General features: G+C 39.0%; 1 protein-coding gene across 1 annotated transcript in view; it reads right to left on the bottom strand.

Annotated features, from left to right (window-relative positions):
- Positions 1-17,292, bottom strand: part of LOC124159611 (DNA excision repair protein ERCC-6-like) — a 66,702-nt gene that overhangs the window by 35,625 nt on the left and 13,785 nt on the right. Inside the window, exons 9-12 of the mRNA XM_046535535.1 lie at positions 15,783-15,938; positions 13,134-13,261; positions 1,101-1,462; positions 902-1,018 (exon numbers count right to left, since the gene is read on the bottom strand). Of these exons, the coding sequence (XP_046391491.1) occupies positions 902-1,018; positions 1,101-1,462; positions 13,134-13,261; positions 15,783-15,938 (763 nt within the window). The remainder of the gene's footprint in view (positions 1-901; positions 1,019-1,100; positions 1,463-13,133; positions 13,262-15,782; positions 15,939-17,292) is intronic.

Here is a 17,292-nt window from a genome sequence, read left to right as displayed (position 1 = left end):
CCCGCGCGATCTTTTCAATGTTCACCTCTAGGGTACCGACGTGACGACGCAACGCTTGCAAGAAATTCAAACAGGAGAATTTTAAAAATACGTCACTATGGGAGAAACTCCACTGCCTGCCGCTTGATTTTGACCCATGGTTTCAGATGACTGACTCACGCTGAAAACCATGGTTCCCCTTGGACTTGCGACCGGGGAAGGGGAGGGGGAAGATAAGAAGTTTGTGTAAGAGGCGCACCCCCATTTTCGGCTGCAATTTCTGGGAAAAAAGGTGCGCCTCTTACACGCGCTTATACGGTATGTATGATTTTACACTTTCCCGGTAAACAGAAAATTTAAACTTTTCTTGAGTTTCCACATGGTAAGATATTCAAAGAGGGCCAATGTTTCTATATGCCATGTTTGGATATAGAGATAAGACTGGAAAAAAAAGTCAACAGAGATACCAGATATTTGATCAGTAGCTCCTGGAATCGAACTCTAAAAAGAATTATGATTGCCAGAGCTAAGTTTATACTGGTCCACGGTCCTCCGTGACAACAATCGGGACCTGACCAATCCCACCCCTCCTGATGCTGAGCTTCAATGGTCACTTCAAATATTCATTCAGTAGCCTTGAGAATGGGTGACGAGTCGGAACCCAAAATGTTAGTGCTCTTCGAATATCTTACCACATGGAAACCCGAGAAAAGTTTAAAGAGGATTATGCAAAGAGAAAAATGTTGGCTTCATAACAAGGATGTTTATCAAAGTTTTTGAAACGAGTATATTCATCGTACAGGGATTTTGCTGCAGAAAGAGGTTTATAAAATAATAGAACTACCATAGACAAGTAAATCACTAACTGTAAACAGTAATTACAAGCATAATTTTCAACCACAATATAACAATTAGAGCATACCTGTTCATTCTTTGTTGGCAAATTTATGTGGTCTTTCACATCATTTTTCATTCGTCTCAGAAGATAGGGAGCAATTGTATCTTTCAGCACTGTAGCACACTTATAGCCAGTTATAACCTTGGGGAAAATATAAGAAAATCATGGAATAGTTTTCATGGGCCAGTGGCAAAATATATTTCAAAATATATAAAGTGCTCACTTGAACTTGCGAGGCTGTGGCATATCCTCCTTGAGTAATCGGAACAGCAAATTCAGCAGTGAACACTGGAAGGGTTCCTAATTTACCAGGATAGATAAAGTCAAAAAGAGACCATAGTTCACGAAGGTTATTCTGAAGGGGGGATCCTGATAGCAGCAACCGATGAGGAGTGCGAAGTCTTTTAGCAGCCAATGTAACTCTAGCATCTGGGTTTCTAATGGCATGACCTTCATCCAAAACAACAACATGCCAGTCCAGTACACTCAGTTCATCTGCTTGTCTTGACAAGCCTTCATATGATGTAACAACCACTCCAGCAGAAGCACGCACACTTTTAACCAGAGCAGCTTTTCCTCCTTTCCCTATAATATTAATATGCATATTTAATTGCCAAGTACCCAAGTAAAAATCACTTCAAAATTTAGTAGGAATTAGGGATAGTTGGGTCATATACTTTGCATCCAAATTTCCACAGATATTGACCTTTACCAGATACTTCGGATCTAAAGTCGTTGAAGTTATTGAATCTGGATAAGAAATTTTAAATAAATGCTTCAGTGAATTCAGAATCCCGAAGAGGAAAAGGAAAGAGTTCCCCATCTTCTCTTTGCTTGTGCCATTGCACTGCGATGCTTGTCCTACTCATGAACCATATTGTTCAAAAGTAGGGATGGATGGATCCAGGATTTTCTTCGGATTCGGATCAGATCCTTGATTTTCGGAGTCGGATCTTTCGGATCGGATATTTTCGGATCCAAATGCATCAAATTCCTGCTATTAAACGAAGTAATTATTCAAGTTTATTCTGGGAACATACGATCAAAGGAACGCTTTTTAGATTTTCATACACATTTCAATATTTTTATAAATTAAAAATCATTTCATAGGCTTTCAGGCTGTTTTTTAAAAACATCTTTGTAAAAAAACATCTCAACAAGAGAGAATCGGAACTCTCTCCACCCTTATGTTGCATTCACTGAAGCTACAGTAAACTCTTGATTTTACGAAGCAGGATTTTACGAAGTTTTCGATTATACGAAGTGATATTGCGGTCCCGGTGAAAAGCCTATGCTAAATACATGGCGCTATTCGATTATACGAAGTTTCGATTATACGAAATTTTTTGAATTTACGAACCTCGGCTCGGTCCCTAGGAGCAAATGGCATTCGTTTATACGAACTGCGGCGAAAAATTTGTCAACAAAACTAGTTACGCAGGCGTAAGTAGCTAAAAAATCAGCGCTTCCAACTGTGGTCCATCAAAAGTGCGAAATCGTAAATGATAATGCAACTTTGGAGAGAAATGGGTCGCCAAAAACCTCACTGTGGGAATTTAGGGGGAGTAGGAGTTAAGTTAAAATATCGCGGCTGACATTATGCCCCTATTTACGTGCCTGTTCGTAAACATAGCATCGACAATAATTCGTAGTTTAACATGTCAGGAAGGTCGCGCGGAGTATTTCGTACACCCCTAATTAACCCTTTGCACTGCTGTGAACGTAATTCGAAGACTACTTGACTACTTTTCGCCGAAGCACTTCGAAGGGTCCCTAAACCGGGACCCTTTCCTCGACGAGCTCACCCTCGCTGGCCCCTGAAACTGGGCTATTTTTTAATGCATTACCTGACGCAACCCTGGGTTTCTAAGGGCAAAGGTGCCATGGGGGGGGAAAAGAGTAAAGTGCGTGTTACTGTGGGGCTGTGCGTCAACCAAACGGGCACGGACAAAATAAGCCCGTTGTCATTGGGAAATTTGAAAGGCCACGGTGCTTAAAACATGTAAAATTGGAAGCCCTCCCCGTTTTTTACCATGCAAATAAAAACAGCTGGATGACCCGAGAAATTTTCCAGCAAACTGTTTTACGTCTACAGAGAAAAATTGCTGGAGAGAACAGCAAAATTGTTTTAATAATGGATAATGCCACCGTTCATAAATACGTGGAAGATCTAAAATTGGCTAATGTTCGAGTCCTCTTTTTACCCCCGAACTCGACTAGCAAGTCCCAGCCCTTGGACCAAGGCATTATCCAGAATTTTAAAGTCCTATACCGGAAGAAGCTTGAGCGGTATTACTTGCGATGGATCGGTATGTATACAGTGAAACCTCTATACAACGAACCCCTATACAACGAAATTTTAAGAAAACCCCTCTATTTCGAAGTTAATGGCCCGGTCCCGGTTCCTTCCAATGGTTAATGCACGCAAAAAAACCTCGCGTAACGAACCTCTCTAACTACGAAAACTCCGTACAACGAAGTCCACACTTGGACCCAAAACAGGAAAAGTGCCCCTCTAGAACGAATTATTGAGAATAAACGCAGTATTTTACATTTTATAATTTTTCCTTAGATATTTACGTAATAAGCAGGAAGTAGAACTACAGCGGAGGGTGCCGTTGACGTGTCTGCTAAGGCAATGAAGATAGTATCGACGGCAACATCGGAAAAGGCGCAAGCTCAAACGAGCCCTTGGATTCACATGCATATTTTCTAAACGCGTGAGAGTGTAACACGGCCCCGATAAGTCATACTATGTAGAACTGGCTCGCCACCATCTGCTTGTCTCGTATCAACTCACTCTGCGACCCCTGTTCCGAAAGTACGTATCAAATGTCTCTTCGGAGTTGTTGCGAGCGAAGTTGGGAGGGGAGTTGCCTTTTTCTACGTATCAAATGTCTCTTCGGAGTTGTTGCGAGAGAAGTTGGGAGGGGAGTTGCCTTTTTCTCCCCCTCCCCCCCAGGTAGCTGGAGGGTGAGAGCGGGTCGGATGACTAATGGACCGAGAGGGGCGGGGGCGTAACAGTGGCAGCCGGCCAGCTGTAACCCAGTACAGAAAGGTAACCTGAGAAGATTTCTACGTAATGTGATCTTGCTCGGTGAAGGCCATAGTCAACTAAGATAACTACTGATTACTCATCCACTCCTCTATCACCCTTCTCAGCTAACGGGGAGCGAAGCATTGGCTTTATTTGTACCTACTTTTTCTTATGGTGGGAACCGTCGGAGTTGACAATGTATGTTTACTATGGCGAAGTATTCAAAACTTCATTGGTTGGTGTTCAACCAATGAGCGCAAATTTTTGTCTACTCTGTCCCCATCCCAGAGGAAAATCTGGAGAATCCCCTCCACCAAATATATATATATATATAACCGTCTTTTCCTTGATGGATGTAGTCTGTTAACCTGCAAGTGGTGCGTTTGCTCGAGATCGTACATATATTTGCTCGATTGCTTGAGGATACCATCTTCATTGTGTTTATGGAACGCCCATAATTCGACGGGGATCTGGTCCAACTGGAAGAATTTCGAAGCTGATTTGGATTCCACGCCGATCGCCAAGAAATTTAATACTTGTGACACGGATTGGGCGAATACGTTGCGGAAGACAGGTAAGACTGAAAGCATTTTATTTGATGATTCTCTACCAATTTTTCTATTACGTCATGAAATTATTTTGCCCTTTAAAATCACTGATGTTTTGAAGTATTGCATCTCGTAAAGTAATTCATCTGTTGCAATTGTATAATAATTAAAGGCAATTTATTTCACAATTTTGAATAAAATTATCAGTGATCCTTCAAGATATAGCATTTTAACTACGTTTTTGATAACAAAATATTGGTACTCAAAAACTGCAGCTCCACTTTCACGGCTAATTATTACGTTCTAGCGCTTTATCATATTCCCTTCCGTAAATTCCCATCACCTTTGGCAGAAACCTCTCCGTACCTTTACCCTACCCTTTCTCCTAGTGACATGGTATGACGAATGGCCTGAGGTGCCTTGCCTATCACATCATACCTTTCCTCTTCCCGTCCCCCCTTCCAACCCGCCACGTCCCTCCAGCGCACCCGTTCCCCACTTGACCAGTCACTAACTCCGACCAACCAAATTTTCATGCATGGTACATACCTGATGGCATCGATAAGCAATGTCAAGTAACGTAAAAGAATTTATCTTTTACGTTACTTGACATCTTTTACGTTTTGCTCAAAACCAAATATTTTTTATCTATCGAGGAATCACTGATGATATAAAAAATTTGGCTAGTCTTCAACTTATTTTATCTTCATCGCAATGGATTCAGTAGTAACAAAGATGCGACTCTTCAGACTCGAATATCTTTCCTGTGTGCAAGGAAAATTGAAGTCTGGGACTCATTCCCTGTTCGCTTTACTGATTATTAGGAGCTGAGAAAATATAGGAATAGTCTGTCCTAGTCTGCTTTAGTCATTACCTGTGGAAACGGCTGCACGAGTTGATTGTGACAACAGGACTTGCTTCTACGGTACGAACTGGAAAATATTTTGAGATTATTCTTTCTTAATTTTTCTATAAATTGAGTATTTTTCGGTTATTTTTATTCCTTCCTTATTATTATAATTATTCCTTTACAGTAAAATGGCCAATACCACCAAAAAACGCCGACAACTCTCCATTGAAACGAAGTTGCAAATTTTGGAATCGGTCGACACTGGAGAGAAAAAAACGGCAATTGCGGAGAGATTTAACATTCCGGCATCCACACTTTCCACAATTATTGCCAACAGGCACAAGATGGGAAATGGTATTGAGAAATTTGGTCCGGAAAGGAAGAGGTCTCGGTAATGCAAAAATGACGAATTAGACAGGAAAGTATTTGAGTGGTTTACGGAAGTGAGAAGTGCCAATATCCCGTTATCTGGGTCCATCCTACAGGACCGGGCGAAAACAATAGCCCTAAAATTAGGGATAGATGATTTCCACGCCTCTAATGGATGGCTCTCAAGATTTAAGCGTCGGTGGAATTTGACGACTCTCAGGGTATGTGGGGAGGAAGCAGCAGTCGACGTGGCCGTGGTGGAGGAGTGGAAGAAAAATTTGCCTTCCTTGGTGGCTGGGTATGATCCCAAAGACATTTTTAACGCCGATGAGTCTGGCTTCTTCTATAATCTCCTTCCGGACTCCACGTTAGCTACCAAGGGAGAAATTTGCCATGGGGGCAAACGAAGTAAAGAAAGATTGACCGTTCTTTTCTGCACTAACAGTGACGGGTCAGAAAAGTTGAAGCCTTTCGTGATTGGTAAATTTGCTAGTCCGAGGTGCTTCAAGCATGTTAAAAAATTGCCATGCCGTTATGGGAATAACAAAAGTGCGTGGATGACGGCAATTTTATTTAGAGAGTGGCTCGCATCACTTGACGCAGTCATGGGGGGTAAAAATAGAAAAATTCTTCTTTTCCTTGACGGCTGCACCGCTCACAAAACATCAGATATGAAACTGAGAAACGTGAAAGTCGTTCATTTTCCCCCTAATTGCACGAGCAAAGTGCAACCACTCGATCAGGGGATTATTTCCCTCGTGAAGAGGGCATATAGAAGGCAGCTGGTTGAATATCTTCTACCTAGAATAGGAAACACGGAAGACATCAAGTCACTGAAGTGGAACATCCTGCAAGCCATTCAGCGTCTCTGTGTTGCATGGGATGGAGTAGAGAAGAGCGCAATCACGAATTGCTTCAGGAGGGCAGGCTTTCCCGGAGAGATGGACGTCCAAGACGACCCACAGCCGGAGGAGAGGGAGGAATGGGGCGAAGTCGCACAATTGCTAAACATTGAAGGGGTATCTTTCGAAGACTTTGCAAACATTGATGATGATCTCGCTGTTTTTGGCAAGAATGAGGATCCTGAAATAATCACAGAGACGCAGGATGTGAGCGATGAAGAGAGAGAAGAGTCCAGCAATTGCGTAGTGCGCCCCAGTTGGAAGGAAGTGGTGGACGCAGTAGATGTTTTGGAGCGAGTTTTTATTACTTCAGAAGATGGAATAGAAAATTTGAAAATTCTGCGGCAGGTTGAGCAAGCAGCCAGTAAAGAAATGAGAAAAAGGATGAGGCAGACAACTTAGCAAAACTATTTTAAATAGAATAATTTTGGATTAAAAAACTTAAAAACAGATACCGTCTCTTATTTATTAAAAATATTATTTAAACCCATTTTTTTCGAAATTTGTTTAAACTTCCTAAAATGTACTCATCTGAAAAGAATATGGAATGTTTCGGCTGAGGTAAGTCTCAAGAGAGCTGTCTGTATATACAGCGAGGACAGTAGACGATGTTGTATTTATATTTGTGAGGAGGTAAGTGAAGGAGAGATAAATCGAAAGGCAGATTACTAATACATGAATTTTGTCCTCCTTCTGGGTGTGTGTCAAATAAGTTGGGTTACTTGAAGAGCGGCAGACCACAGGGTCACGCACTGTGGGAGACGCATGAGATTTTGGTTAGGGGAAGGGGAATCACTGAGGAGAGGGATGGCTCCCCGAAGAAACGTGGAAGGGGAGGGGAGATAACAGCAGCATTGTAGAGAAAGTCGCCTAAGTGCGTAGTTCTTCTTCCTTTCAGAGGGGAAATGTTATTGAATAATAGACATTTTGGTATGAAATGTTTGGGAGTGGTTAGTTGTAAATCCACTCCTTTCCTCCTCATTTCAGTGCGTGCGTGGGGTTAGACTTCTTGCTGTGTCCAACTGGAAACATCTCCATTCCAAATTGTTAGCATGAAATATTACCAGTGAAACTAGAGTTTTCAGATTATCGATCTTCGCCTGGTTTGGGCAGAAGTCCTTCAAGTGTCATAAAGGACGCGAAAAGGAGTGGGATCAGGTTCTTTCACGTGTTTTTATTATCTGCTAACGTAACGTAACTGATTGCTAACGTAAGTCGTATTGAATTGGTTAGATAGTGCTTTAGTGACTAATTATCCCAGTTTAATAGTTATGGCCTGCAAATGGCACATACGAGAGATACGTTCGGTAAAGGACTGAAAAACCACAAACCTCGCTTAAAATTGACTAACAATAAGTATGAAGAGGTGAACTGGATGAATTCCCAGCGATTCCAACTGTCCTTATACTCGGGGAATACTTAGTTGTTGTTTTTTGTCTATCAGTGGGTAAAGTAATTGCGTAAGCTTGGTTTCGCTGAGCGTATGACTGAAGACGGTTCCGGGATTTCCTTCCTTACCTTCCCATTCTATCCTCTCCCGAGGGCGTCGGCGGGCTCCTTTGTCGCGACGACCCCCTCCTTTTCCCTACCTTTTTACCACCCCCTCCTTAGGTAACTCGGGCGTATAAGTCTCGGACTTGGTTCTCGGGCTAAAGTTGAAACCGTACGGAGATTTTTAGTCTCTCCTAAACACTGGATGAAAGGCGACAAAGCGTGGATTCAAATATTATCCTGGCTTACTCGAGGATAGTACTGCGTTTTGGCACCGAGGAATGGGTGTACCAGCGGAATACTGATCGTGTCCAGCTTCTATTAAGTTACCTGAGAGGAGTATCGGTCATACTGAATGCATTATCATCTGAGATTGCCATTGTTACTTCGATTGCTGACTTCCACGATTTTACTCGTGGTAACTAACACGCCCCACCTAACTTCCATCGTCGTTTATAGATATTAGTACATACCGGTCACGAACATAGATATTTACCGGAATTTCAATAGGATGCCAACAATGCACTTTATTTCGTAAGTCTTTGGGCAATATTGCTCTTTCAGGCAAATTTGCTGCACAAAACTGCCATTTGATATCGACTTCAATTATTACACTCAAAGAATAATGCCGACTAGATACTCAGGAAAATTATGGATCACTCTTTAAGACGTGATCCTTTGACATTAATTTAAAAAAAATTGTTTATCATCACTCTAGGGAAGGTTTTAATGGCGAATGAAGCAAGATTGATAAATTTACTCGACTTGCATCGTAAAGCACACGGAACACTTTGTGCCCCTGCGAAGATGCAACCCGCTCGTTACCCCTATACAACGAAACCCTCTACAGCGAAGTCATGATTTTCCCGGTCCCCTCAAATTCGTTGTACGGAGGTTTTACTGTACATTCATCTATTTTGCTCATGTGCGTTTGGATATCGATTTAGATATTTTTATTCATGATTATCATTCTTTCAAATCTATTTGCTACTTTTATAAATGGGAACAGAAATTAATAACATCCCGAAATGGACGTTGATACATGCAATCCGCGCCATAATTTCTTTTCGTGTATATATTGGCCTTTGTGAATGAACAACTTAAATATCTTATGTACTGGGCTCTATTTACCGCCAATTTATATTTCAGGCCTCTCGTAATGAAGACGCACTTCCAAGTCTAACCATGAACTTTCTTCTCACGCGCTTCCCCGTTCTCCCATGCTGGGGTTCTGTCTTTCCAAAGCCGTCCCTTCCCTCCTGCCGCCTTTGGCTGATCTTGCTGACACCCACCTTACGCATCCCAAACCCCTCCTTCCCCAGCATTTCCCATTCACTCCCTCCCTAAGGAGACTGAGCTTGTGTGCGTCGCAAAAAAATACGGCCCCCAAAAGTAGACTGAGGCAGAGCTGAAGGCCATTTCCCCACCCTTCTTTGTCCTGCCCCCTTCACCAGTCCTTGTGCTGACCACACTTCTTCCCTCAGGCAATCCCCATCCCACTCTTATTCACCCCACCCACTGGGAACTTTCCCCGATTGTGGAGAAGGGCATGATTCATCTTTACCTGCAACGGGGGGAAGTTATTAACCGGAGAGAGGCGGAAGAAGTATCTTCCACTATCGGGAAAATGGTGCCGCGCTTATAATTGTCTCTCTTCTTCTCAGCTGACTTTTCAATTGAAATTAATTTCTTTGCTCTTTCCACACTATATTTATTTACGATTATGGCGCGACTATTTTTTAGTGCTAAAACTAAGAAAATCTTTTCTCTATGTCAATGATCCTTTGCCTAACTTTCAATACGGCGGAGAAAGGAACACGAAAACTAAATGAGGTGACGGTACAGGTTTTTGCGTGTCATTTTTTGGGAATTCACGCTAGCGAACCAATACTTAACCACGTTGAGAAATGATAAAACGTCTCTTGTAGGAAAACAATCAATGTGGATAATAACGTTTCTATCTATATTTCTCCGATATCTGAGATGTTTCTCCTGTCGTTTTCCGGTTGGAACCTTGCTCCTGTCGGCATAAAAGGAGAGAAACATACTATATGAACAGGTCACCTCACACCCGGTATGAAGAATACAGTCCTGATGTAGAATTAAGTCTTTTATGGCAACGTCTGCGAAGATGATGGAACACAGTAGTCGCACGGAGAACTCAAACAGAATTTACTTCAAATATTCGCCAGAAGATAATCACATCCTACGTTATTTATGATCGTAATTGAATCTCAGTGAAAATAGAGCACATTCTGCTGAAAATACGAAGTAACTCGAAATATTAACTTACGATGGTTATTTTGGAAACGGGCTAAGACCCTTGTTTTTCTTTTTTTCTCGTCACTGAGCGATAGAGGGCGACATAAATGGCGGTTAGGCCGGCTGCCGCTAAAATTCCGTGGGTGTCAGAAACAAATATCTATCTTTTGCATACTTAATAGTAGCTATTGGCTCCTAACCACAAATTTATAACTGTTAATTCTTATAATAAACATTGCAATTCATTATTTGATTACATTTTCTAAACTGGTCGGGAATTTCTTTAGCGATCGTTGATGTTGAAGTATGAACAAGAAATGGGAATTTTATGGTGGTATAATTATTTAACGATTTTTCACATCATAAATCGATAGAAAAAAGCCTTTTCTATGAATTTTACCGAGAATAACCAACGAAAACATTTAAATAAGACCACTAAAGACAAAAAACGGCGGAAGAAACAAAAGCGAACATTTTTTTCGTGACTTATGAAAAAGGTTTGAATTTACGAAACTCGATTTTACGAAGTGCCAATTTTCCGGTCCCACTGACTTCGTAAAATCAAGAGTTTACTGTATTATTCAAAATTTCGGATCCAGATCCGATGTCTTAAGTGACTTTGGATGCGATGTATCCGATGAAGGGCAATATCTGCGGATATTTGGACCTGAGGTATCCGATCCGACCATCCCTGTTTAAAAGCTCTCATAGGGGTTATGCAACAGAATTTCAGCCATGGACAACTTTAAAGCAAAATATGACAGGCACATAGGAATTGGGGTAATCTAGCACATCATAGGATAACAACCACGTCAAAAGTTATACAGCAGATTTCACAAAACCACCCTCAACCCTCCATCAGCCCATACCTCAGATGTTTTATCCCTTTTCGGAGACCACGCAGACCATAGATTATTCACCTCGAAGGAAAATATAAAGTTACACTGGAACCATAGAAACATGTTTCTTCCCTACCCCGTCTCACCAACTGACCTTTTTCAGCCTACCTGCTTCAATGGGTGTTTGTGAATACTTGATTGTCAACCTTTTTAGCACGGCAGGCCAATATATCGCCTTTTGCTGCTCGTGCAAAAAGTGAGGTGGGCCGATATATATCGGCTATTGCATAATGCATTACAGGCATCCCCCGAGTTACGTAAGAGATGCGTTCCGGCAGACTATGCGTAAGTCGAAATTTACGTAAGTCGAACCTTTGCGTTGGCGCTTCAGAGATTGCTGTATAACAAGTTGTATCGTAAAGAAATGAGCGCAACCACATACGCCACCACATCCATCGCTAGAACTGCAAATTTTCACATTGATTGCTGACTTGGGATTTATAAGCGATTTTTCTACAGAAATTAATGAAATTTCCTTCGAGGAATGACAAAAATGGGTCACTTTGTTATTTTTAGCACGTAAAAAACTCGATAACTATTCGATATTTTTTCTACCATAGGTTGTACGAGTGAATACCTACTTCTTCGCGCTCGCATTCGAAAATTAACGTAATCATTTGAAATACGGTTATCGCTTACGTAAGTACGGATTTACGTAAGTCGAGACATACGTAACTCGGGGGATGCCTGTATTTAATTTGCTATAACTTCTTACATTGATGTATTTTATTTCAGTAAACTTAAAAATATTTTATCCGAAGATTGAAACCTGCTTTCATTTCTAAACGCAAGCATAACAGTTTAGATCCAGAGCTTATAAAAATATTAGTGTTTTCAAAAAATAACTTGATAGCCTATAAAAATTATTTTTAGTAAAAACATTAAAACATGTATGACAGTCCAAACAGAATTCCTCTGATTGTAAGTACCCAGAAGAAACTTGAATAATTACTTCGTTTTATAGCAGGCAATTAAAAATGTATTTACAACTGAAAATATCCGAAGATCCTACACCTGAAATTAAGTATCTGATCCAGATTTGGATAAAAAAAAATCCTGGATCCATCCATCCCTAGCAGAAAAATCAACATAAAGAAATATTTCTGCAGGTGTATAACAGTCAAATGTTCTCTGGAAACACCTAACAACTAATCTGACTGCGCATGCAGACTTCATTAAACACTGACCACTATCACTCAAGCCACTTCCGCTTAAAAATTAGTATTACCATAACTTATCTCCCAGAGATTCTAGGCAAAAAGTAGAGGATTATATTCAGAAATATAAAGTAATAATATCAATCAGTAAACAACAGAAATATACAATGTAAAATAAGATTTGATGCTTTACCAGCGGAAAATGTGGGTAAACTTTTCTCAGGATTCCCACCAGATTATATACTTCATTTTAGCTGATGTTTAGAGCCCTTTGTCCGAGCTTATTAATTGAGTCGGATCTTAATTTATGAGTAGGTAACCCAGAGGGAATCCTGAGAAATGTTTACCCAAAATATGAAATGTAATTAAAAAGAATTTCACATTAAAATTCAATTGGCACTAAAATGAAATTACCTTTGACTCATCTAAAAATTGAAATATACTAGTTAAACTACAGTTAAAATACCTATAGTACCATAGTTGCAATGTACTTGAAAATCTAAAGATTTCATCAAATTTCATGAAGTAAATGTTTTACAAAACAAATATCTTAGCAAAAAAATTTTAATGCATTCACAGCAAGATTTTTAAAGCAACACTAAATTTTTCACTTTTCATTACCATATTTGATTATTTGAAAAGGCTGTTATTATAATAAAACTTAGGGTAAAGACATTGTTCCACCTTGACATATGTGAAATTTATTACGATCAACTAAATTAAAATTATTTGTTTCCATACCAGAAAAAGATCCAGAATCGTGCATGATGGCAATCCGAAGAGGAGGGTACCATTCATGAAATTCCTTAACCCACTGGTGCAACATAGTAGCAGGGCAAACAATGAGAGAGGGACCGAGACCCTTAGGCCTGTAACAGGCATATAGAAAAAGAAATATTAACTATATAATAACATATGTTTGTCTGAATGTTCCCTGAAAACAATGCAAAAGAATAAATGAAAACAACATGATTACAGATATGATAAGTACACACAAATGACAAATATACATAATAGGGTAGTTCCCCATTTTTTTTCTTGTATCAATAGAAAATTTATAATGCCTGGAAGACACCGCCGCGGATATATGACAAAGAATCTGGTGTTATCATCCAGTTGAATCACCATCCACTTGTACGTATACTAGAAATAAGATTCTCCTATTTTGAATGACCTCGAAATCCAAAATGTGCGCACAGGAGGCTTTTAAAAGGCTCATAAATCCCTCGTTTCGACGATGCAACAGAAAACGTTAAGTTGGCAAAATTCCATAAAACCTCCCTTTTACTAGAACTAGATATTCGGTAGTTTAGATTTCGGGATTAGCGATCTTCTGCTGTCCCTTTATTTCACTCATCTTTATTGATGCGATGACGATTTTTCGAGTACCTACTTACACCTTTTTTATTATATTAGAAATGCTATAGTCACCTACATGTCACTTTTACAGAAAAAGATTTTAAAAGTTCATCAAGATCACTGAAATATGCATAAAATTGGAATCACTAATGTCCATAATAATATGTGGGAATGCTTTTAAGTTGATGCATATTATAATTTTCTTAAAATGTTTTATCACAACAACTGTCATCCTCTCATTACTTATTTTTACTACCCATTTTTTTAGCTGATTCCTAAAAAGTATTATCCAACCTTCATTGGGCAGAGAACACTTAATCAATGAATTTTTTGCTGCATGCAGCACCTTTTAGTTACTTAAAATAATATTTTTTATTCATAAATAGCCATTCCAATCATTACAGACCCTAAAACCTGAAAAAAATGGCAGGTCCTCGTTTAGTGTTTTTACACATTTAGTGTTTTAAATTTTGTCCCCCCCTGAAAAACGTTAAATCAGGATTCTACTGTGTAAGGTTCACCACAATGGTGAACCGTCCTTTAAACTTCTTTCTTGCAGTAGTCCGCCATCGAATCCCCACACTCAGATATTACGCCCGTGACGCTATCCTTTCCTCCCTCAGGATACCTAACATAACAAGCCGCCGTTTCTTATCAGATCTCATGTTCCTACATAAAGTCTTTAGTGGTTCTCTACGGACAAACGAAATCCTCCCTCTTTTCCGATTTCATATTCCTCCTCGCCCCTTACGAAACAACTCTCTGCTTCACATTCCGCGATTCCGTCTCTCCATCTCTCCGAATCCCCTCCTTGTTTAACTCCATCGCTTCGAAAATCCCTTCCCTGGACCTATTTTCCTCTGCTACTAGTTACAAAGCCACCTTAAAATACCATCTCAATAATTCACCATTGTCTAATCAATAGTGCCCCTTCTCACGTTTAAAAATTTTGTTTACTGTTACTTTTCATTTACTGTGCTATTGTTTGTTATCTTTTATATATTATTTATTTAGGAACAGCCAATGTAAAGGCCTTTGTGCCGTTTTTGGTGATGAAATAAATAAATAAATAAACAAGAAACTGATAGAAAATTCCCAATGCAACATATAATAGATAAAATCAATGGCTGATGAAATGGATCATAAATTAAGTCAATATAATGTAAAATGTGATGATAGTCTTCTCAAAGTATAAACCTAATAATGAGTTTACACTCAGGTTTACAACTCCTAGAGAGTTTCCACATATTTAGCACAATGAATGAAGGCTTTAGAAAATTTACACGAGGGCACAAAATTCACTCAAATGAACCATCCTCAAATGACCTTTTGCTCTATCATTCTCTAGCACACAAATTACATTGTTCCATAACTTGCCAGGTTCTGTGAGCACCATGCTGTGTTGGCAGCTCATACGGTTTTATAATGAAAAATAATACTTTTCACATTGATGAACAGTAGGAATGGACGGATCCAGGATTTTTTTGCGTCGCATGTGAAACCATTGCACGTCAAGGAGAAGTGTTAAAAGTTTTAAAGGAAACGTCTTTCTGACAAGCAATTTTGATACTCATTTATGTAGTTTTATTGAATTTGTATCCTTATTTTATTACAATAATAGATTAAAAAATATACAGCCACTCTTGATTTATAAATGGTGTAATTTAAAAATGTATGTGCAGGGCATTGGTTTGTTACTATTTAAATATTATTTATTTACTATGTTTATAACAATGATTTGATTGTTGTCAAAGTAGCCATATTACAGAATAAAGAGAGACATAATAAGAAACTGAGTGAGATAGATATTTTAATTTTTAAGAGAAGTCAATGCTTGATACGATAGCAAACACTTGGTCCTTCTTTAGGAATGTAAAATAACTGAATAATAATCTCATCATTTGGAAATATATGCTGGATAAAATTTTAGATAATTAATACTTCTCGTTATTAACAGAACCTATACAGGTTTATCAAACAAAAAATTGCTGTAATAAGTGTACCTTTAGGAACCTAGAATAAGATACAAACCATCCAGTAAGAGAAGACTTGTGAGAACTTGAAGCAAGTCCAGCAAAAAATGCAATAATTTGGATTGTTTTCCCCAAGCCCATTTCATCTCCCAATATTCCTCCACACTTCTTCTGATGTAGCTCCCACATCCACTGAACACCAACCTTTTGATAACTGCAAAAATAAGAACATACTACAACAGAATTACATAAAATAATAGCTCATAAAAAACAACCACTGAAAAATCGTTTCCCTAAAATTATAACATTATACTATTCACAATGAAAGGGTCGTAATCCCTCATCATCATCATCATTAGTCAACAATCCTAAGATTGGTTTAATGCAGCTCTCCATTACTCTCTCCTATTCGCTAACCTTTTCATAGCTACATATTTCTTCTCATTTACATCCTTTATAAATACTGACCAATACTGTACATAATGTAATGCAGTGTTGCATACGCGATAAATATGTTATTTTTTATGAAAAGGAAGAAAATCTGCAGTTAACCCCAAGACTATGAATAACTCAGAAAATGAAATAAAAGCGAAATGAATAGAGGGTTATTAATTGACCTAGAGAAACGAATGAGAAAATATGCCGTAAATTATGGAAAAAGACCCAAAAAAATCACCCAGGATAAACGTAATTTGCAATAATAAAAAAAGTTCCTAGAAAAAGAAATTCAAATATAACATAATTAACTGAAGCACCGCACTAAGATCATTTTTTTATAATGTAGTGAGTATGAAACGTGGATAAATATCTTTAATAAAAAGTAAATTTTTGTGATAGCACATAAAATATGAATAAATTAAAAAGGAAGGTAAAAAAAGCAAATTTTAAAAAATAATCCATTTGTAAGACATGATGAGATATTTACAATAATAATAATAATGTAGAATAGGTGAAGGAAATGAAAAGAAAAATCTCAACCTGCCAAATTGTTCCAAAAATAGCACTGAAGTAAACAAAAAAACACTAAAAATGAAGGAACACGTAGAACTAGAAACGGACACGTCCGCAATGGTGTAAGGTCCCTCCCGAACTGCGGGAGGGTGAAAAAGTAACACTAGGCATGCTCGGAGCACCCTAGTGACCAGTGGAAAAACGAACTCCCGAAGACATACATTTATGTCTTCCGTCCGAGTGGAAAAGCCTTCATGGCATATATATATGTCATCCGCACTGAAAGTGTTAATGAACTACAGTTTACAACATGAATTTGAGACTGAGCACTCCATGTTAACTTCATTTATAACAGATCGCCAGCAATTACAGAGATTAGGGACTCTTGGCGACGGTTTTCCAGTGATGGAAACTCTCGCTATGGCAAGTGCCAACATGAAAATGGTGAAAACAAATTTTTTACATACTAATCATAGGGTCAATTGACGGTGCCTCAGCTCTCTCTCGTATTGGCATGGGTCTCGCAATAGCCCGTACTCGCTTTAATGAGGTTCTACTGTATTCAGAAACAGCTGTGCATCTAACACTAGTGAATTATGGGGAAAGAACTGCCGTCT

This window comes from Ischnura elegans, chromosome 1, assembly GCF_921293095.1.
Source record: "Ischnura elegans chromosome 1, ioIscEleg1.1, whole genome shotgun sequence".
Classification (NCBI taxonomy): domain Eukaryota; kingdom Metazoa; phylum Arthropoda; class Insecta; order Odonata; family Coenagrionidae; genus Ischnura; species Ischnura elegans.
This window is presented reverse-complemented; position numbering and strand designations above follow the sequence as displayed.